The sequence below is a fragment of the Falco cherrug genome, chromosome 8 (assembly GCF_023634085.1).
Source record: "Falco cherrug isolate bFalChe1 chromosome 8, bFalChe1.pri, whole genome shotgun sequence".
NCBI lineage: Eukaryota > Metazoa > Chordata > Aves > Falconiformes > Falconidae > Falco > Falco cherrug.
The window spans coordinates 59,135,522-59,156,890 of record NC_073704.1 but is presented as its reverse complement, the minus strand read 5'-3'; the positions used below and the strand labels follow the sequence as shown (position 1 = coordinate 59,156,890).

The 21,369-nt window shown below is 52.4% G+C and overlaps 1 protein-coding gene across 2 annotated transcripts in view; it reads right to left on the bottom strand.

The window, feature by feature from the left end:
• Positions 1–21,369, bottom strand: part of FLT4 (fms related receptor tyrosine kinase 4) — a 59,794-nt gene that overhangs the window by 10,091 nt on the left and 28,334 nt on the right. For both annotated transcript variants that reach the window (XM_055718764.1, XM_055718763.1), the window contains exons 4-22: positions 17,066–17,178; positions 15,994–16,156; positions 15,610–15,749; positions 14,744–14,912; positions 13,807–13,924; positions 13,013–13,164; positions 12,094–12,256; positions 10,160–10,304; positions 7,400–7,508; positions 6,010–6,369; positions 5,613–5,759; positions 4,835–4,966; positions 4,443–4,549; positions 4,005–4,140; positions 3,117–3,221; positions 1,478–1,591; positions 1,150–1,238; positions 707–854; positions 38–132 (exon numbers count right to left, since the gene is read on the bottom strand). In XM_055718764.1, the coding sequence (XP_055574739.1) occupies positions 38–132; positions 707–854; positions 1,150–1,238; positions 1,478–1,591; positions 3,117–3,221; positions 4,005–4,140; positions 4,443–4,549; positions 4,835–4,966; positions 5,613–5,759; positions 6,010–6,369; positions 7,400–7,508; positions 10,160–10,304; positions 12,094–12,256; positions 13,013–13,164; positions 13,807–13,924; positions 14,744–14,912; positions 15,610–15,749; positions 15,994–16,156; positions 17,066–17,178 (2,705 nt within the window). The remainder of the gene's footprint in view (positions 1–37; positions 133–706; positions 855–1,149; positions 1,239–1,477; positions 1,592–3,116; positions 3,222–4,004; positions 4,141–4,442; positions 4,550–4,834; positions 4,967–5,612; positions 5,760–6,009; positions 6,370–7,399; positions 7,509–10,159; positions 10,305–12,093; positions 12,257–13,012; positions 13,165–13,806; positions 13,925–14,743; positions 14,913–15,609; positions 15,750–15,993; positions 16,157–17,065; positions 17,179–21,369) is intronic.

Genomic DNA, 21,369 nt, shown 5'->3' with positions numbered 1-21,369 from the left:
CAAAAGAAGAGGGGAGTGAAGGAAAGGGTGAACTCACCTTTCGGGATGCCAGGAACTCCATGCCACGTGCTACCTGGAAGCTGTAGCATATCAGGTCTTCCATTGTCAAGGGACTTTGCCACAAGTCATCCACTGTCCGGGAGTACAAGAAAATGATTACACAGTGAGAGAGAGGTCTTTTGTCATTCTTCCGTTTCTCCAGGACTGTGGGATACAGCCAGCCCCTTGGTGAGATACAGCTAGTCCTCAGTGCTAACTGGAGTAACCAGCTCCCCTCTAGGATTTTCTGCTTAGGTGGCAGAAAGCACATGGCAGGGACCTGCTCAAGTGTGAGGAGAATGAGCCCAGCCTCCAGCACATGTCATTCAGACAGGGATGTGGGGAACAGGGCTGGAAGGGACTCTGAGGGTCAGCTCGTCATTCCTGTCCTAGGGAGGACCCACTGAGATCCCCCTCAAATCTCTTTCTTTAGGCTAAAAAAATCCAAGGGGATTTAACCCTCTCTTCTGAGTTTTGAGACTATTACAAGACAACAGACGACTCTAGTAGCCTTGTTCAGGGAATTGCCATGCCACAGTGGAGTGATCAGCTGCAGGGCTGGGTCCTAACTTGCCAGTGTCATGCTCTACCCATTCCCCAAGCTAGCCAAGTCTGGCATTTTTTTGGTGGGCCAGGTGAGGAGCTGCTGCTGAGGCTGGAGTATTACCTTCCTGGACTGGCTGTGCTGTCTGGTTCTTGTGCATCAGGAAGCGGTTGAAGATAGCGCTGTCGCTAGTCCCGGAACGACTTCTCCTGTCTGCTCTCACTGCCTCCACGATGGACTGGACCTGAATACGCAGCCTGGGAGACTTCTCCTGGCAAGGAGACCAAACCAAAACCCTCAGGAGGCACCACACATTGTAACCCCTGCACCCACAAGCTGCACAGTCTTTTCCTGTTCTTGGAATGTAATTCTGGCCTGGAAGCACCTATCTTCCCTTGCAGAAAGAAATTACTTCCCTGATGGCATGTGAACCCAGATCACTGTGTAAAGTTGATCTGCTGCTAGACAGAGGGTGTCTTTGTCCCATTGTCAGATCATATTTCACACTAAACATCTTCCTTCCCTAGACATGGGACAGGTCTCTAGGGTCAAAGGAAGACACTTACCCTGTAAGGACTGAATCCTTCCCGCTTGGTCCGCAGGTAGTTGGAGAGGTTTCCATACTTGCAAAACTCAACAATAACCATGAGTGGACCTGGTGAGAAGACACCAAAGATCAGGGGAAGAGGTAAGGGCTTGGGATGGTCAGAATTTGCCCTGACTTATGTCACGTGCGGCCCCACTGAGCTGTGGCACCTGTCCTAAATGCACACAGACACACTGATAACATCCCCACATACCCCTGTGGTGGCACATGTGGCCAGCAGAAAGGACACAAGGGGACAAGCACTGATCTCTGGGAGCAGGCAGAGTCTGTTGCTCTGAAATATTTACCATTGGGTTTGGTACAGGCACCCAGCAAATTCACCACGTTGAGGTGATTCCCGATGTGAATGAGGATCTTCAGCTCTGACATCAGTGCCTTGTGCTCACTTGCGGTAGCTCCCTCTGGAAACACAGACATGCCACATCACCATGCCTCCTCGCGGCATTTCACTCCCCCTCGCCACCCTTCTTCTAGCAGAGTGTTAATGTGAGTCTTGCTGAGAAGGCTGTGACCCCAGAGTCTTGGTACATTTTGTTATTGCATGTTTCCATGTGAAATGTCAGAGCTTTGTCTGGAGATCCCACATCCCTGCTGTAATGAGTAGGGTGCTCCCTCCAGGTGCAGGCACCCAGAGCAAAGGACAACATAACCTGTGCCCGACAGATTTTTCTCTGTGATAGTTGTGTGGGGAAACAGATGACTTGAGGCTTACACACTTGAATCTTTGCCCTTTTGGCCTTAGAACAGAGATAAAGAGCTGTAAAACAATGTGAAGGAAAATTAGAAACAAAAGGCATCTGAGTCTTTTGATCATGACTGAAGATAGGAGCTGTCTCAGCTCAAACCCAGAATATCTTTTTATGATTCCTCTCCAATAGCAAACAGTGTTGTGCCCTGGCCAGCTCTCTGTACTGCATTTTCTCTCTGAGTGCCTAATTCACATCAACTCTTGATCCTCTGTTTTACCCTCAGGGTGTTCTGTGGTTTTGTGTGCCTTTTTCATACTTCTTGGCTTCCCCACATGCATTTTGCATTACTTAAGAGTTGGTAAATTTAGCCTGAGACAGAAGCATCCTTGTGAGCTGCAACTGATGGGCCAGCTGAGAGCCATGCCTTAAAGGACTGTGAAGCAAACTTGCATGTCCAGGATGCCCTCTGCGATTTCTGTGCAGATCATTTGTACACTTGCAGTGATAAGTACTGCTGAGATGGGCCATGATTTGGTTTCCACATACAGGTCACTGCCGGCCAGAGACTGCCTCGGTATTTTGTTGGGTGCCAAACTGCAAAATAATGTTTTGGATGCCTGTCTGAAAGTGTGGCTATAAAAGCTTAAAATTTCACTCTGGATTGACCAAGCTTTGGGTGCAAAGCCAATTTAGCCCTCAGAACTGGATAAGAACTGCAACCTGCTTCCTTACCCAGGTCCGAACCTGGCCCATAAACACAAAATACAGGCACATTTGGAAGAAGGCAACTGAAAGAAACACTTCTTTTAGTGACCTGCCAAAGAGGGGGTTTGGATTCTTGTTCGTCCTTTGAGACAGATTTCATTCTTTGCCTTTGCAGACAAGGTAAATTTCCTCGAAAGCCGACCTCCTCAAGTTCCTGCTGTCTATTCTGCCACTTGCCTCCCAGTGCAGCTGAATGGGGCTAAAGCATCCATGAGGGGAGGCCAAGAGGATCAACTGTGTTGAGACCAAGAAGCCATAAATTAAAAGGCTGGCTCCAGCTCCTCTCCTCTAGTTCAGGGCTGGCTTATGCAGAAGCACCCAGGAGTGCTTGTGGGAGACAAAACATTTTTTCCAGAGTTTTAACAAATGCTTTATGCAAAAGACAGGTATTTACAGGGTGGATATTCCCTGGCAGGTGCCTCATTCTTTGCTGTCTACACAGACTGCATATTCTGCTTCACTGTCCACATACCTTTCAGCATTTTGACTGCTACGGTCTCACAGCTGTTACTTTTATTGATCCCAAATGCTGATGCTTCCACCACTTTCCCAAAGGCACCGTGACCCAGGACTTTACCTATGAGCAAGGAGAGAGGCAGTGTGAAGGAAGGCAGGTGCAGCACAGGCAGAATGGAATGAAAAAACAAAAATCCCAACAGGAAACCATGGGAAGAAGAAAGAACAAACATCATAAAGGAAAAGGAAGGAGTGGAACGTGTGCCCTTCCCAGGTGGCTGCTTGCTTTGTCAGTGAGAATAAGAGAAAGGATGATGGGAGGAACTGAGGCAGAGCTGGCATGGACAAAGCAGAGGAAGGAAATGGCCCTGCAGAAGTGAGGGGCTGTTTGTTGCCCTTAAGCAGAGCGTATGGGCAAGGTAAACGTGACACCTTGCAGCAGAGCAACCAGGGCTAATGCCAGTGCTCTGTGCCTCAAAGGCAGTCTGCAGCCCTTTTAACTCTTCCAGACAGAGGCAAGAGACTGCAGGTGGGTATCTCAGCATGAGGAGGATAATGGATGCAGTCTTGGGTCTGGAGCTTGTGGTACCTGCTGTGGACTGTGTGTTCTGTCCAGATTGCCACTTGGAGAATATGGGGATGTGTTTTAAAGCATGCCCAGAGGTCTTCTGGTCTCAGTGATGCCTGTGTGGGTACACTGGGAGAGTCTGGGCTTACAGTTGGCTCAGACCTGTCCATAGAGTCAGACCCAAAGAGATTTCCCAGGCACAGCTGGGCTTTAGGGACAGTCTGGGGAAGAAGAGGGGAAGCCTGAGGCAGAGAGAAGGCATTAAATACAGAGGTGAGAAACCTGGTGGGAAATGCTGGCTACTGCACGCAGTGGCAGGGAGGGAGTCCAGCTCACCTAGGCGCAGGCGGTCTCGCGGGAACTCCCACTTGCTGGAATCATAGGGCAGGTACTCGCACTGCTCCTCCAAAGGCACCTCACCGGGGTCCATGATGATTGAGAGGTAGCCTGTCTTGATGTCTGCGTGGGCAGGCTGCAGGAATCAGCCAACACAAAGGGTGAGGAGATGCCCTGCCTGTACTGGGTGCTGACTCCCAGAGGGGATTTGGTTCCTTTGCCTGCCTTGACCTGCCTCCCCCTGGCAAAAGCCATTCCCTGTCACCTCCTTTACCACAGCCCTTGTACACCCTGTCCTTGGTGGTGACAGCGCTTGAAGCAGCTCTCAATGACCTCTTTTTAGCAGATGCTGTCATACAGCCCCATATCACCGCAATGGTGTTGCCCCAAGCCCTGCTACATCACCTCCCCTGCCCTGGGACAGAGACAATCACATACCCTTTTGATGTTACAGAAGATGAGAATAAGGAGGATCCAGAAGAAAACAGCGATAACACCAGTCCCAATCAGGATGACAATCTCCACATTGGTCCTGTCATCAGAGCCTGTGGGATGGGAGGGAAATTGCAGCTTCAGAGATTCTCATTCCATGCCCCAGCTCGGCCACCCCTTATAGCCTGCTTCAGGATGTGGGGAGACTGGGGAGGTGTGTTTGCCTGAGCTAAACATGCTCTGGACTATACATCCTCCTGTGAGAGCACCATGCTACCAGCCAGGCCTAGGGGCTTTGACTGCCTCCTGCTGCTCAGTGTCACAGGGAAGAGGCATGGGACCTTGGCCACACTCCTACTCCACCTCTTCATCCCCAGGGGTGTCGTGGCTGCTGGTACCTTCCACAGAGACGCTGGCCGAGGAGTTCACGCAGCCCTTAGCATTGCAGACACTGCACAGGTAGAGCCCAGCATCCTCCTCTCTCACCCTCTGAATGCTCAGCTTCTGGTTGAAGTCTGCCAGGTCAATCCCTGTAAGGCATGGAGGGTTGTGGTGGTCACTCACAGGGAGGGGGGATTAGTATGCTGGACTCATTCAAACTTAAAATAAGGCTCCTATTTTTTGCCCAGTTTATTTTAGATGGCAGAGTGAAATTGCACCAGCTGGCAGATGCTCTCTTCTGTGGCCTGATGGCCCAGAAATACCCTGGAGGGACCTTCCCCAGGCAGTGTATGGAGGGGATGAAACCCCCGCAGACAGTGCTGGCGGGGCGGGGATGGTGCCAGGCTGTCCAGCTGGTGTGTCAGGGCTTGTTCCTTTCCCTCTGCAATGTGCCTGGATCCCTCCCATGCTCCTTCCACGGGACCTGGGTTGGTCCCTCCATGAACACAGCTGCCAGGCACTGGGCTGAGAGTATGAAGATGAACGATTTACCTCTCTCTGCTCTCCAGCTGAATGTGCACATGCACAGACAGTGCTGAGCCAGGCCCTAGGGCATAGACTTGGCCAACCAGACTGCGTCAAACTGGGATAGAACATGATTAAGACTAGAGTTCAGCCAATTCAGAGAATGGCTGCCTTTGCCTGGGTACAGCAACTCCCAGAACCCAGCAGTATTCAGCTCTCCAGCTGCTGGACATGATGCCCTGCCTTTGATTCATCCCCAGCTCACTGTACCTGACACTTCTTCAACCAGTTTCTCGTCTTTGTACCAGCTGATTTCAGGAACGTGGTTGCCATCCACCTTACAGCGCATCTCTATGGAGTCGCTGATGTTCACCCAAATGTCTGTCAGGTTCTGCTTGAGGCGAGGAATCTCCAGGGCTGGAGGAGCAGCACAAAGAGGAGGAGGGGAAAACGGGAAACTGATTGATCAAAAGAATATCTGTGTTCCTGGGGGGCTTTGGGTCTCTGACCCCTGCTGAAGGGTGTCTTGAGAACCCAGGTGCCCTGCCTTTGCCACCTTGAGTTTAGCTTGATTGCGTGGCTTCCCCTGGGGACAAGACTGGGAAGCTGATGGCAGCAAGAGCATCAGCTCTCCTCTGTCACTCCCGCCTGCCCTGTGGACCCTCACCCTGCACAGAGATGTATTTCTTGTGGCAGTGCTTCTCCCGGGTCTTCCTGTTCTGCACCTCACACACGTAGTCTCCCTCTTCGCCCAGGGAGATGTTGGGGATGGTGAGCAGCAAGGTTGCATCGTTGGAGTCAGGCTGGAAGCGCAGCTCCCCCTGCATCTTGGTGGCATAGTGGTGGACATTCTTGCAGTCCAGCACGAGGGGGTTGCCTTCCTCGTCATGGAGCTTGGAAAGGTTCAGCCGATACCACTGCAGGTTCTCATAGGTGTAATTGTCCGCATTGCAGCTCAGCTGTAGGTCCTGCCCTTCTATGGGCTCTTCCGAGGGCTGGGACTCAATCTCGAACCCGTCTGGAATGGCTTTCAGGAAGGAAATGAACATGTGAATGAGTTTTTATGGCTGAGCTGCCAGACACAATGAACTTGTCTCCTTGGGCTCAGCTCTCTGAGACCCCCCTGTCCTCAGCCAGGGTAAAGGAAACTGATCGAGAGCAGAACTGTGACACGCAAACTGCTAGCAATCGACAGCTTAAGCCCAGTGAGTGCTACGGGATATGCTGAAGTCCCGCGGTCAAATTAAGAGGGGTCACAAGTGTAACAAGTCTGGGAGGTCTGAATTAGGCTGTTACGACTCTCAGCTCAGCTGCAGCATCCTGGGTTGCACATGTACCTGCTTTTACATGTGCCGACAGTTACACAGCCAGGCTGGACAAGATGTTGTTCATCTGCCTCCGCAGAAGCTGGTGGCTCTTACAGTACAGGTGCTATGTATGAGGCTCATGAGCCCTGGCTTCTGGGGTCTGTTCAGAGAGGCACAAAGATAAGCCCCTGCTGTGCCCTTGCTGGGCTCCCTGTCCCCAGCAGACAGGGACAGACTCCTGCCAGCATGGGGTACCACTGGCAGGAAGCTTATGCAGCCCCTGACGGGTCATGACTCCAGCCCACGCTACTGGGCTTTGGCTTCTACAAACTCGGCTTCCTCCCACCACCAAAATCCCGTGGGGACACTGCTGGGGGGGCTCGGGCCAGCACGACCCTCCCTGGGAGCAGGGCGGGCAGTGCCACTAGAGGATGCTCTTGGACCAGGCACATGCCCAGCCCAGGATGTCCCCAGCCCAGGACCTGCCAGGGCTTCTCCAGGACCTAGACACAGGCAGCACCGGTTCATTCCCAGGTCTGCCTGCCAAACTCTGCCTGTGCTGTCTGTTGCCAGTGTTCCAGGTTTTTGCCACTCAGCAGAGCTCTGGAGCAGCCCTGCTTTCCTGCTGGCTTCCTAGCCACTGTTGAAGGTGCTAGCTGCGAATGACAGCACCTGACAGGTCTAGGGACCTGCCTATTTCAAGCAGAGAGCTCGGCTAATGCATGTCAAGGGGACATCTGCAGTACTTACTGGTCACGTAGAAGTAGATCAGCCGCTCGTCTCGACCCACTTTGTTAGAGGCAATACACTTGTACATGACTGAGACGTTGGCCTCCTGGATGGCCAGTTTGCTGACTGTCTGATGGAGGGAGAGAGCATAAGGAGTTAGGAAGAGCAAAAGGGAAGAGAAGCAGCATCAGTGCTGCTCTCTGGCAGACAGCAAAGCACACAGTGAGCCTGGCCCCAGGTGGCAGCTGTACCTGGGAAAAGTTTATGCAAAAATAGCCCCTTATTCCGTAGCCCTTTGTGCATTTTAAGCCTCATCTGCTAGCTCTAGCAACAGTGACGTGGATTTATTCCTGATCTCTGCTCCTTTTTTGCAGAGCCCAGCCAGCATAGATGGCTTTCCATCGGGAGCTAAGCCCCTTGGGTTGCCACCATGGGGACAGGCCTGTGCCCAGCAAGGGGGACATGAACAAGATGCAGGGTTGAGGGGTAGGCTAAGCTCCTGCCAAGCTTATACAGCGGAGAGAAAGGAAAAAAATACCAAGGCTTTGATTCCCTGAGCCCCTCTGCAGTTAAATGACTACTTAGTGTCCCACAGAGTTCAGTGGATTTTACAGGTATTTACAGACCTGCAAGCACTCCTTTTATCTGTAAGGAAATCAAACCTGTGAAAGCATCCCAGCTCTCACTACTTCAGGAAGAGTTGTCATCTTCTGTCCTTAAACTCCAGGTGTACATAGACACAGTCCTAAAAGCTTCACCCTCCCTCCTTCCAGTAAGACATGACTAAGATTGGGCAAAGAGCCAGGCTGCTGCCCTGGGAGCACAAACCCAGGAGATGCTGCCTCCAAATAAGCCAGGAAAGGCAGCTGGGGAGTAAGGCAGCTCTCCTCCTTCTGTCTCACACGGCACATGTGTGAGCTGCCAAATATGTTACAAGCACTCCCCTTAGAGGAGATCTGAAGTTTAAAGCACAGGTTTCTCCTCCTTCCTGGTTTAAATGACAAGTTCATTACATGCAAAAATCCCTCTAATGGAACAATGTTTAAAATGGAGAAAAAAAAAAAAAAAAAAAAAGCATTCCTACAGGGAAACTACTTTACCTTTACTATTCATCCCATAGACTTTGGGAAGCATTTCTGTTCTAAGTGGCAATGTATTAGCTTGTGTTAATCAGAAGGAACAGTCATTCATTCAGTGCATATTCAACACAGCTGAAGTGACCTTATTACTAGTACTTTTGTGCATTGCCTTTTCCGTTTCTTGGGGTTATTCAATACAGCTGAAGTGACCCTATTGCTGGCACTTTTGTGCGTTGCTTTTCCTGTTTCTTGGGGATTTTCCTTCTAATGTGCACCGTTATGTTTGAGTTGGGGTTTCTGGATTTGGCATCGTCCTGCTGTCTGCAGTGCGTGGCTGTGCACTGCACACACTGTGGCTCATTTCGGCCTTTCTGGACAGAATAAAAAACAGGAGGATGGTAAGAGAAGACAGACAGAAAGGAGGAGAGGGAGAGAAAGCAGAGAAAGAGGACATAACATCCCATCACAAATGGAAGAGCTCTCTTCTCACAGAGCTCTTGCACATCCCTGGGCTGCACAACCTAAGTTGAACCTCCAGGACAGTTACAACCAAATAGATGGAATGACAAGGACACAGCTGAGGAACAGGAGGAAGAGAATAAGGAAAAAAGGGAAAGATCAAAAGCGACCAAGATGAGAGACACATCTGGAAGGGGACACAAGGGCTTCTCACCCAGGAGCTCCCACCACCCCTGTTTGCCTCCTTGAGGGACGCCGGTCTCTGACCCTCTACGAAGGAGCTTTGGCTGCTTGGGAAGGAGAAGCATCTGCCTCTGCCACCCTTTTGGCAGAGTGATGAACTCCTCCTGGCCAGGCCAGGGAACGGGAAGTGCCTTTGGAGGTGTGTAGGAAAACAGGAAGTGACTTTCGGAAACAGGGGCCCATTTGTTTGTTCTGCATCCCTCTGTGAGCGGCTGGTGCCCGACACCAGTGGGAACAGGAACCCCGTCACGGTCCAGACCTGACACTCACAGCTACCAGAGAGACAGACACAGAAACAGGCAGCAAAAGCGGTGTCTGGCTGTTTGCAGGTCATATGCTGCAATGAGGGAGAGATGTTCTTTCCAGAGAGGAAATGCTGTGATGGAGAAGTGGGCTCTGTGGGGCACACGTGCTCTCACTCATAAATCTGCAGCGGCTGGATGCCAGCATCTCCATACCACCCTCACCCCCCTGGGATGGGGACAGTTGGATGAAAAGACCCACCACACACTTGCATGTTCCCAAGGCCAGAGATTTCCTGGTCAGTTTGTGACTCCTGCTTAACCTTCTCAGCTGCCCAGGCTGCTCTGTGGGGTTTGGTTGTCCTGGAACAGCTCACACAAGAGTGCTCAGAAATGGCCATGGGATCCCCCCCAGCACACGCTCCCCATGCCCTCCCCAGCTGGGTGCCCTGTGTTCAACAGCAACCAGTGTAAATCCTTCTGCGCAGTCAGCCCCAGAGGGAGCCTCTCTGGACGCAGGGTGATTTCTCAAAGATGACAGCTCTCCCTGGCCCTGGGGCTGCCTGGTACTGCCGAGCCCCAGAGCTGGGAACAGCCGCTGATGGTTTACTTTAGCAGCAGAGGTGTGAAGCCCTCCCCAAATCTGTCTCTGCCAGGCTTTTTTCCAGGCCACTATTGCTGGCTGATTACAAAGGACCAGTCTGAGGGTGCTGTCTGCATCTCCCTGCTCCTGGACAGGCTTGGGGCTACAGCCTCACCTTGTTCCGCCCCTCCACGAACTCCACCCAGGTGTCAATGCTCTCGATGGGGTTCACTGCGTCCTGCTGCGACACATCTTTCCAGTCCTTGCACTCGGGCATCCGGTCCCGCTGATGACGCCTTGCTGCCCGGTGCCTGCTATTGCTAATCCAGCAGCAGGGGAGGAGCAGGAGACAGAGGAGAGAGACAGAGAGAAGGTCAGCTGGGAAAAGGTGGCAAAAATAGCTTTGTGTCTGAGAATTGACGCCCCTGTCCTCTATCGCTGCACAATTTCCCAGGTCTTTTGGTTACACACAGTTCTGATGTGCTTTATAAGGGTGCTCTGCAATCATGAGTGAGGCAAACACCTATAAATGTGAAAACTGAGGCAGGGAACAGATACTTGTGTCCCAGGCAGTGTCTTCACCCCCAGGCCTGTGGTTTCATGTTAATGGTGGAGAAAGGCAGAAGTGAAATTGGTTCGTGTGTGCCAAAGGAAGTTCTTGATGCCTTTGCTCAGCAACAAGGTCTTAAACCCCTGCTTGGGACTGAGTCAGGGATATCACAGACTGGCTGGATGCTGGCCTGGAGAGCACACAGTGCAGCACCCAAGGGTGCTCCTGCTACCCCTGATTCAATAAATACCAGGAGAGAAACATCGCAAGTAGAGATGCTGCTGGTGTCTGACAGGGCAGGGTGGTACCTGTTTGGGCTGAAACAGGCGTGTGGGAGGAAGTGCCGAGATCTGTCAGGGACCCCAGATGCTGCAGCCTGCAGGGTGCTCCAGAAATGCAGATGGGGCAGGAAGATTGGAGGGTCTGCCCAAAATCCAGGGTGGGAGGTGTGAAGAGAGAAGGCTTATGGTGACAGGGAAGCAGTGGGGAGCTGAGAGCCTGAGAGCAGGGGCAAGGGCACGCGCTGGCAATGCAGGGCAGAGCGCTTGGCGAGGTGAGCACAGCAGTGAGCTGTGTAAACAACAGGAAGCTAGAAAGAAGCCTCCTGCATCCTCTGGAGCTATGCTAGGCAGGAATACGGTGGCCTTGGGAGACAGTGCTCATAATTCATGGGCCTCTGCTTCCTGACAGGGCCACAGTGCACTTGCATGTGATGGAGAGCTCTCTGGCATCCCTGGCTCAGCAACAGCCTGCACAGGGCTGCAGGACCTGGCTTCCTCCAGGCACCCTGATGTCCTCCACCCTGACTGCTCTGGCTACAACTCTCCAGCATCCCTTTTCCTTCTTCCTGTGAGGCTACCACTAAAAAATGCCACTGCAGCCCTGCCTGGTGCTGCCTCAGCTTCCCAGGGTGCAGGCAGTGGTCATGCGCCCTTTCTGCCTGCACAGACACCCTCCTGGCAAACCATCCTAGCAGCTGGCGGAGATCTGGCATTTCTCCTGGATTCAGCAACTCTTCCCCACATGCAGCAGTTCTGCTCACCTGCCTATGAGTGCCTTTGTTTCCATCATTACCCAGCAGAAGATGAAGGACCAAAAAAACACAGGGACCTTAGGGCAGGAATGGGGTGAGCCCCAGCTGCTCTCTCAGGGTCTTACCAAGGGGCTGTGACAATTTCTCCTGCAATGTGTCTCAGTTTCGCCATTAGCACAGTGGTCAGTGGTTTTATTGCAGGTGCTGTGAGGTGTGGCAGGGCCACAGACATTCCCTGCTGCATGCAGATGGCTGAGAATGCAGGGAAACTATGGAAGCCCTTGACGCCAGCCAGGCTGGGCAAAACTCTCACACAGAGTACAAGAGAATCCGTTATGCTCCACTGCCTCCCCACAGGGTGAGTGGGTATATGGTGTCTGAGCTATCAGTGCTGTCCTCCTCTTGCCATATTGTGGCTGGGAGAGCAAAAGCAAGACAGAGTCTGGACACAGCCATGGTCACAAGGAGCTCTAATGCCATTCTGGTGGCCTGATAAGACATGCGTGTTGGAAGAAATGGCACTTACAGGCTGCGTCGGGAGAACATCCGACAGGGCATCCACGGCCGCCACTGCCACTGGATTACCTCTGGCGCTGGGATGCCATAGACTGTGCAGGTGAGGGCCTGGGGGCTCCTCCTGGAGTAGATGCTCGGGGAAGAGGCTTCCTTCTCATGGATGCGCGGAGGAACTGCAAGGATCAGAGTGACATCATGAGCGGCCCCAGGCTCAGCTGCTGCATCCCCAGGCCAGGCACAGCCCTCCCCAGGCCCGTCTATAGAGACTGGGCACTAAAGCACTATGTGCACTCAGGGCAGCTCCTGGGGAGCTCAGGCCTGCAAAGCAGAGCAAGTTATACTTAGGCAAATTCAAGTGATGTCATTTCTCCTTCCTCTGCAGGGTGTGACTGTCTGGATGCTGCAGGGCTCAAAGCACTGTCTGGCAGCCCCCAGCACAGGGCTACAGAGACTGCCAGAGACAAATCTCCAAGCAGCAGTGCTCTTCCAATGCTTTTGTGCTGGTATCTGGTTCCTGCATGACAGGCACCAGTTTCTGCTGGGGGAAAGCTCCCTAAGAGCTTCCCACCCAGAGGAACTGCCCCCACTCCAGGTTTCGTGTGTGTTGTTGCAGTTGCCCTGCCCTCCAGTCTGCATCAGTCAGTCACCCTCAGCTGCATCTCTAACCGCAGCTGGAAAATTGCCCCTGAGCAAGGCCATATCCTGCCCAGAGTGATGGAACCAGGAACAAAACTGTGCCATATCACACAGACCACAAGGAACCAGTCTCACTGTAACCAGAGCATCCTTCAGCAATGGGGGAGAAGGAGATGATGTAGATACCAACTGCTTTAGGATAGCAATGGGGACTTGATCTTGGAGCAGCCCAAAGGCTGGGGCCATGGATGCAGCACTCTCCCCCTGGCTCTAGACCTGGCCCCCTCCCTTACCGTTGACAATTAACTGGAGGCTGATGCGCTTCTCCAGCCCTGCCAGCCTGTTCCGCAGAACCAGCGTGTATGTCCCAGCATGCTGCTCCGACACATCCTTGATCTGCATTGAAGATTGAGATTGCTTGGGAATTAGCTTCCCGTCCTTGTACCTGCAGGGAGGCAGAGAGAAAATGCAGCCACAGGGAGGAAGTGTCCCATTGGCAGCTGGGCAGGGGTTTGCTGGTCCCCACTAAGGTGCAGTCAGGGTGCCCCTTTCTAGCACTGGGGACCTCTCTGAAGACACCTCTGGGCTTTCTCTGGACCCAAGTTACGGGTCTGTGCGTTGTCTTGTACGGATGTGTGTGGGGTCAGGGACGTTGTAGCTGTGCCCTGAGCAGTGTGCAGGTGCAAAGCTCCTCGATCCCAGCTAGCTCTGGTGAAAGTGCAACACAATGCAGTGCACAGCCTGGCCCACTCCCTTGCTCCCATGGGCAGCCACAATCCTCGCGGCAGGGGTACAAGAGGGGCAGCTCCTGCAGGAGCTCCACTTGGCCCCTCCAGACAGTGCAGAGCTGCCAAGCCAAGCCAGGACCTTTGCTGCTTCTCCCCCAGATGTCACCTCCTCCTGTCCCAAGCTGTGCAGCTGAGAGCCAGGTCAGGTGGGAGAAATGACCCCCATGGGTGGAAAAAAGTGACACATGGGACAATCTTTGGCACAGAGGGACCTAGCAATGAGGCCAGGCTAAGCTTCCCTACTTGACAGAGGGAAGGAGGAGAGGAGAAGGTGGCTCAGGCTAAGAAAGGTGCGTTACCACTGGAAGTCTGGTGGGGGGTAAGCCACGACTTTCACCGGCAGCTTCACGGCTTCATCTCCTGCGGTTGCTTCTATCACTGGGCCCTTCCTCCACTCCACATTGATGAAGGGCTTTTCTGCAAGAAAAAAGGGTGAATATGGGAGAGGAGAGCACAAAGGGATAGGCTGTCACCAAGCTCTGCTACTCTCTACGGGGCCTGACTTCAAGGACCAAGGACAGGTGTGGTGTTGTGGCACTGCAGTTGAACACGACTACTTCTCTACAACAGTAACAACCATTCATAATGATAATTACCACTGTCAAAATAACCAAAATCCACTATTGTCTTGTCTGCCCATACAACCCCCAAGCTCTCTTCCACATCCCTGTTCCCAGCAGGGCCCCCTCCCTGGAGCAGAAGGGAGTGGGTGCCGGGCAGGGTCGGGCAGGCCAGCACAGCACTGTGCTGCGTTAACTGGCAGTTAAAGAGCTGCCTCTGCCTCGCTGTTGGGAGCCAGCAGGCACGCAGGCAGGCTGCGCTGCCCCGTGACTTTCGGCTGCCACGAGACAGCCGCCCAGTGCTGATGGTGCCTCGTGCACCTGCTTGTGCCTTCCAGGCCAGCCAAGCCACAGGGGCACTGCATCTGCCGCAGGGCCATGAGACGTGTGTCCTGCCATCCCACTGGCACTTGGGCCAATTTGGTGTTTGCATCTCTCTCTCTCTCTCATCATCTTGGCACTTTACTGAATGTGATCATGCTTCTAGTGTGGTGCTGGGGCACAGAAGAGCTGAGGGAATGGAGGAAGGTGGGGTCTCACTAAATCAGAGTGGGATGGAGGTGCAGGAGCCCCTCTGGTGAGCCTTGGGCCAAGCACTGCCTAAGCAGTCTGGGGATTGCTCTGCTTGCAGCTCGGCTCTGGCTGCGGCTCTGCAAGGGAGTGGAAGGTGCCGTACCGTGCACAATGACATCAGTGCTCTCCTCCAACATCTGGGCGCCGTTGGTGGCAGTGCATGTGTACTTGCCCAGGTCCTGCTGGCTGACATTGTGGAGGGTCAGGATACTGGAGAGCTCTGTGCGTGTCTGCAGTGACCGGCGCTCGGGCTCCATCACTGCCCGCTGTGTCTGTGGGAAAGGACAGAGAGAGGGGGATGAGAGACATCAGTGGGATGAGGCTGTGCAGACGGGCTCCTCATGCCTCTGCTTCTCGCTGCCCAGCGATTGCCTTTCCCTGGACAGGCATCTCCACCACTGACTGCCGTCCTCAGGGATGGTAAGGCAACAAGCCCTATGTGACTGACTGCCTGAGGCTGGGGTCAGAATTTAGCACATGTTTAGCTCTGGTCTACAGGCCGGTAACCAGGCTGGGAGCCTAGGGGTAAGTGAACAGTGATGCCCTCAGGGGACTCCCCTGTCTCACTTTTCACAAGAGCCAGAGGCTACAACAGGGAGAAGACACAGCAGGGAAGGGACCTCCTCACAGGCTCTCCGTAACCAGGGCTGTGTGACTAGAATAGCTCCTTTGAAGCCTGTGATGTTTGCGCTGGTGGAAATGAAGCCACTGTTTGCCCAGGAATGCTCCAGAGCAATAACACCTTGGCAAGGAGGGTACTTTCTGCCAGGAAGAGGGGTCTTCCCTCTGTCTGCCTTCTGCTGTGGGACAGAAAAATGGGAAGCACTCTGACCAAGACGTCCAGGGCACATCTTGGTTAAGATCATGAAGGCCCTGCCAACGATGTGAAGAGGAACAATGAGGGGGCAGGAGGGGACGACTCAGAGGGAAGTGGTTCAGTGCGCAGGGAGCCGCGCTGTTTGCCGGTACCTGTTTGCCAGGATAAGTCCACTGGAAGCGGACGCCAGAGTTGAACTCGGCCCACACTGTGCAGTTCAAGACCAGCTTCTCTCCCACTAGTAGCTCCATGGCTTTCTTGGGATACAGCTGGATGTCATACAACTCACTCCCTGATGCGGAAGAGGCAATGAAAAGACATTTCTGATCTATTAACAATTTGACTTCAACTATGCAGTTACAGGAAGCTTGGGTATGACCTCCTTCTGCTTGGTGTATCTCTGGCACGCAGTAGAAGAGATATAAGCACCGTGCAGAGTCTATGTAACTAGAAAGCACCATAACAACCCCATGAGCCACACTGACGGACTTCAGAGTCATCCAGGCTGCCCTACCTGCACCTTCCCAAATATTCACCTGTTATATGGATGATGAAGAAATTGGATCTGAAGACCTTCTTGTCGATGACAGTCTCACACTGGACAAACAAGCAGTCCCTGATCAAGTGTGTGGGTACCTGCACCCCCTTCTTGTTGTCCCAGAAAGTGCTTTTCCCATCAATGTGGATGAGGGGATTTTGCTGGAAAAATCAACATTTTGCCAACTGAAATAAGAGGGTGACAGCATTCCCACCCCACCCCTTCCAGGCTTTATGCTAGCTAACACATCCCTTTTGTGGGAAGAAGATGCAGCATCATGCTCTGCTGGCCTCCTGCCCTCTCCCCCCAAGGGTTTGTCATCTAGGAATGGTGGCCTCCCCTACACCCCTAGCAGCCGTATCCTGCACCATGAGCCTCTCCGTCTGCAGAGTGGGCCAGAGACTTCCAGGAATGGAAACTTCTAGTGATAGTTAAGGAAACTGATGCTGATATCCCAAACATCAGCCCCACTGGGATGAGTGCTGACCTTGGGTAGTGTCCTTCCCGGGCAAGGGAAAGGCCCCTGGACCCCAGAGTGTCCCTGGAGGCCTTTGTACAATGGTAACACTCATCCTGGAAGGATGTATTTGCATTGTAAAAAAAAAAAAAAAAAAAAAAAAAAAAAAAGAGAGAGAGAGAGAAGAAAAAAAAAAAAGACACAAGCAAACTGATAACAGAGCTGTTTTTAGTCATCAGCCCCAGGACTGCAGCCTCCTCCCTTGTGGGGATGCTGACCACCTAGAGGGTTTGTAGATCACAGAGACCAGAGAAAACAGGGGATGCTGTAGGGAAATGGGATTAAAACAAAGTCTGGTTTTGTTTCATAGAATTCCACGGAAGAGAAGCAAGGTTGGCAGGAAACCCGTGAGGTCTGCCCAAGGGAACTGGCCAGCACAGCTTCAACCAGCAAATAAAATGAGGAAGCCAGTGGCTTGTACTTTCCATGGAAAGTGTATCCCTTGCATTTCCCATTCCTGGCAGTGCCTGTTCTGCTTCCACTGAGGCAATTACAAATGCAGAACAAATGCAATACATCTTGGTCCAGAGTCTCCCGCTGGCCGAGCTCTCACCGAGGTCAGTGTGACGTTAAGATCTGGGATGGACACGAGGCACGGTACCCAAGTGTTCTCCTTCTTGCTGATGAGGAGGGTCTCCGGCTTATTGATAAATGGCTGTTCAAAATCTGAAGAAGAGATATAAGGAGAAGAACAACTAAACAGGCAAGAAAAGAACTGGGAAGGGAGACCAACCAGAAGAAAAGGAGGCTTTCTGGCTTTCTTTAACACAGCATGAGCTTGCCAGAGGGAGTTGTCACAATGTGTGACAGTCAGAGGAGGCACCTGGAGCTTGGGAATGCAAAGGGAGCAGCTAAGGTTAGCGCCTAGGCCAGCCGGCTACTCCACACCAAACACTGTACTGATGGAGCGGCACTTGTGTGACATTTGGGTAGTGCTGGAAATTGCCTCCCTTTCCTGGCCCCCTCAAGGTCTCTGCTTGGGTTTGACCCTTCGTGAAACCAGCAGGTCTTGTCCTAGGCTCAGTGCCTGCCCAGCTGGTGACTGTGCGTGGCCCCACAGCAGGGATGGTGCAGGGCTGTGCCGCCCTGCTGCAGCGGCAGGCAGCTCGACCTTCCAGGGTGAGGAAGTGATCCGCAGCAGAATGGTATGCAGATGTCATCCTGCAGCCATCCCAACCGGCAGATAAACAGATGAGCTGAGCTTTCCAGGGCTGCCACCCCATCGCCTCCTAACTGCTGCAAGCACAAATATTGACAGGAAGAACAAAACCACCCAAAATTAATCAGTGAAATGACTTAGCAAGGCCAGGGACGTTACGCTAAACTCTATGTGGAGGTAGCACCAAGAACCAGAGCGTCTGCAGAAGGGGCTGCCCCATCCTGCTCAGCGTGTCGCCTGTGTGAAATGAGAAAAGTTCAAGCAAGGCCTCACGGTGGAAAGGGTTGGTGGCAGCATATAAAGCAGGTGTGTTGTGGCCCTGACCCATCATTCTAGGCACCATCCAGACACAGAGTGCAAAGACCTACCTGATCCCAAAGAGATGGCAAGCTAACAGGGCAGCACAGACCCCGTTCCTGGCTCTTTTTCAGATACACTGAAAGAACTGGTGAGACCAGGATGCAATTACGCTTGTATCCCAAGCCATGGCTGGGCAGAGGGTAAGAAATGTGTGGTTTATCTTGCAGTGCCTCATGCCAGCTGCACCTACTCACCTGCCTGCTTGGCAGCACTTTTGGTTTGAGGGATTTTCTACTCTTTGGCCTCTCCCAAACAGGGCATAGAATCAGCACCCACCCAGGCTGACTAAATGTGAGCAAGATAAAATTGGAAGAGACAAAGAATTGCGAGGCTTCTTGGTGTCCTCTGTCAGTGCCTCACTGATAGATATTTCTTCTGTAGTACCAGCCCCTGCCTGCCATTACCACAGGGACACATGCCTCACAGGATGCTCTGAATAGAGACTGGTCCCTAGTGTCTCCAGTGCCTGGTGGTGCCAGTGTCTTTCCTCTCTAAGAGTCGTGTCTCTGGAAACGTCCACCCAGCATGTGGTCATGATCAGTTCTGTTCATGGAAATTGTCCCCTGCAGGAAGCAGGCTCTATAAGGAGGTGGTGGGTCCCCAGCTGGGAGATGTGGGGCTGCCCCTGGGATCTGCTAGGAGAGATTTTATGGCTTCTGGTATGCTGGAATCAGACCAAATGGTCCCAGTGACCTTAAAAGTTACTCTTTATTCACCTGGATTGCAGCTAAACCATTGATTTTAAGAGACTGTAGCATGAGGACATCTGTTTTTCCGCCCTGAGACTCCTTCCCTCTACTATCCAAGCCCTGAAGCTGCCTGTCTAAAATGACAAGTGGATTTAGTAATGATCCCCATTTGGGCATTCTGGCTGTTCAGATCACGTTGGGGCCAACTCAACCCAATGCAGTGTTCCCACTGTTAAGTGCACAAGGGAATTCCTTTAATTTTTGATCTGTAAAGCTGTTGCTTCAGTGATAGTCACGCTGCAAAGACCTACTCAAGGTGAAGCACTTTTTTCTACAGCTTAGGTTAAACAAGCCATACACAGGAAACACATTGGTCAGCTCTTACGAAAATACAGATTGCCCAGAGAATTCTTATCTTTGTTTCCTGGGGTTTTGCGCTGCCACCGGATTGCTGTCTTCTGAAATCACAGATTTGATTCCAAGTGTGAACACGTTCCTCATTCCTCTCCTGAGCCCTGGGCACGTGAGAGGAGAAGGTGCACAACTGCCAGAGATGAGAGACTGTGAGGTCCCCTCCGAGCTCAGATGGCAGCCAAGAACTGATTTACTGGGCTGGTCCTGCTGCCAATGAGCTTGTGATTCATGCACTAACTCCCCTCTCTGACCACATCACATATTTTCAATAAGGCTGTCTTAATGGGTCGGATGGGAATAATTTAGCATCTTCTTCATTAATATATGCTAAGCTTTATGAGATGGGGGCTGTACATATCCTATTCTACCCTGATGAGGCATTCTGTATGTTTACAGTGCTATCTGTATCTGTAATATAATACACACCTAACCAGACACATGGGAAATGAGACATATGCACGGAGAGTTCATTTGAGAACTGAGCTGCAGGTAAAATACAGAAGAACCCATTTTTCCAGCCAAGCACAGATATTTTGTTCCTGGCAGTTCCACCAAGCTCTTAACATGAGAAATGAGGTTGATGGATAAACCTGTGGTCTGATCATGCCGTCTCCAAACATCCCCAACACTTACATCAGCCCTTACAAGCTCTCCAGGGACAGTTTCACATTGCAGCCCAGTTCAGCAGGAACAGGCAGAGCTTTATCTGGATGTTCTGCAATGGCTACAGTTACCGTATGCCTGGGTTTTCTTGACATGTCCCTTCTCCTGCCTGAAAGCCTGTCCTGTCTGGAAAGGCGGATTCTGAGGTTTCCTGGATGCTTGATAGCCGTAACAGGGCACAGCCTGACTGGAATGAGTATGAACATGTGCTGCATAGCCATGTGCACAGCAACACTGTGAGGTGTTGGCTGGATCTGTTGCACACACACTGTCCACGGGCAGTGAGTCCCATGGGCCCTGACAGCGTGGGATTTATTGCCCCTAAGCTACACCGCACGTGCACACTTGCTGCTCTCTGGTAAACAGGAGAGCCATTACTGAGCTGCAGATGAGGCTGGAGGTGAGAGAAGGTGGACAAGGGGTCAAAGTGGCATTTGCTGGATAACAAAGAAAATCACTCTTGTAAAAGCACTCTCTGCATGTAAGCTTGTACGGTTGTACTTATTTTCAGCTCGTGTAAAAAGCTCTCTGCCTCCATCCTGATACAACGCACTAGAGTGTCTGAACACCCCAGTCCAACTCACAGATGTCTCCTCACAACAGCTCTGGGATCCAGGGAAGCTCTTTCCTGTTTTAGGATGGGCAGCAGAGCCTACAGCAAGAGGAAATTGCCCAAACAGACCTCAATGCCTCTCCAGCAGCTGCCCAGCTTTTCTGATTTGCCCCTGCATTTTTCTCTGCATAGTTGCAGAGGCAAATTTGGCTTTGCTCTGGGACTTCTGAAAAATGCATCTTGTGTGTCATGACCTGCCTGGCTCGTGACAACTGCACCAACTAATAAATGGGGGTGGAAAGAGAAATAGTTCGGCCAACTGTTTCCAGGGGACAGTGCTCATTTATCTTGCTGAAGTGTGCTGTGAGCAGTGGGGGAGACTGCGGAGGAGGAGCCCCTGGGGCATGGAGAAGCTGAATATTGGCCTCGAAGCCACTTGCTGAGCTGAAGTTCCAGCTCCAAGCCCAGTGGCGAGCCCTCCTCCTCCAAAACACATCTCATAACCCTGCCTGTGCGGGGAGTCCCTGTGCAGTGCAGAGAGGAACATCTGGGTCTGCCACTGTGGAGTTGCTCCAGGGCCATCAAGCCTGGGGACAGGAGGAGGTTGCACATGGTGGGTTTGTACCACTCCCCTCCCTGTCTCAGTCTCAGCTTTAAGGTACATTATCATCCCTAGCCTAGCTGCTAGCATCCCAGAGAGCCCCCAGCTGCCCAGTAGCTAACTCTTGTTCTTTTTTTAGCGCTGAAGCATCTCTGAGGCCTGGCTCTCACTCCTTAAATTCCTGCATTCCAGCCCGGCTGGAGCGATGCCCCCGGGCCGGGACGTAATTGAATCCCAGGCGCTGCCGCCATGGACGGATATTGGTTCCCTGGAAGTGCAGGGAGACAGCATTTGCCCCTTCCCCGAGCCTGCAGCAGCCAGGCTCTGCCCTGGGGGGCTGGGGGGCATGTTGGGCTTTTTAATCTTTCCGATATTATGCTGGTGCATAGGCTGCCTTGATCTCCCCCAGCCTGAAGGT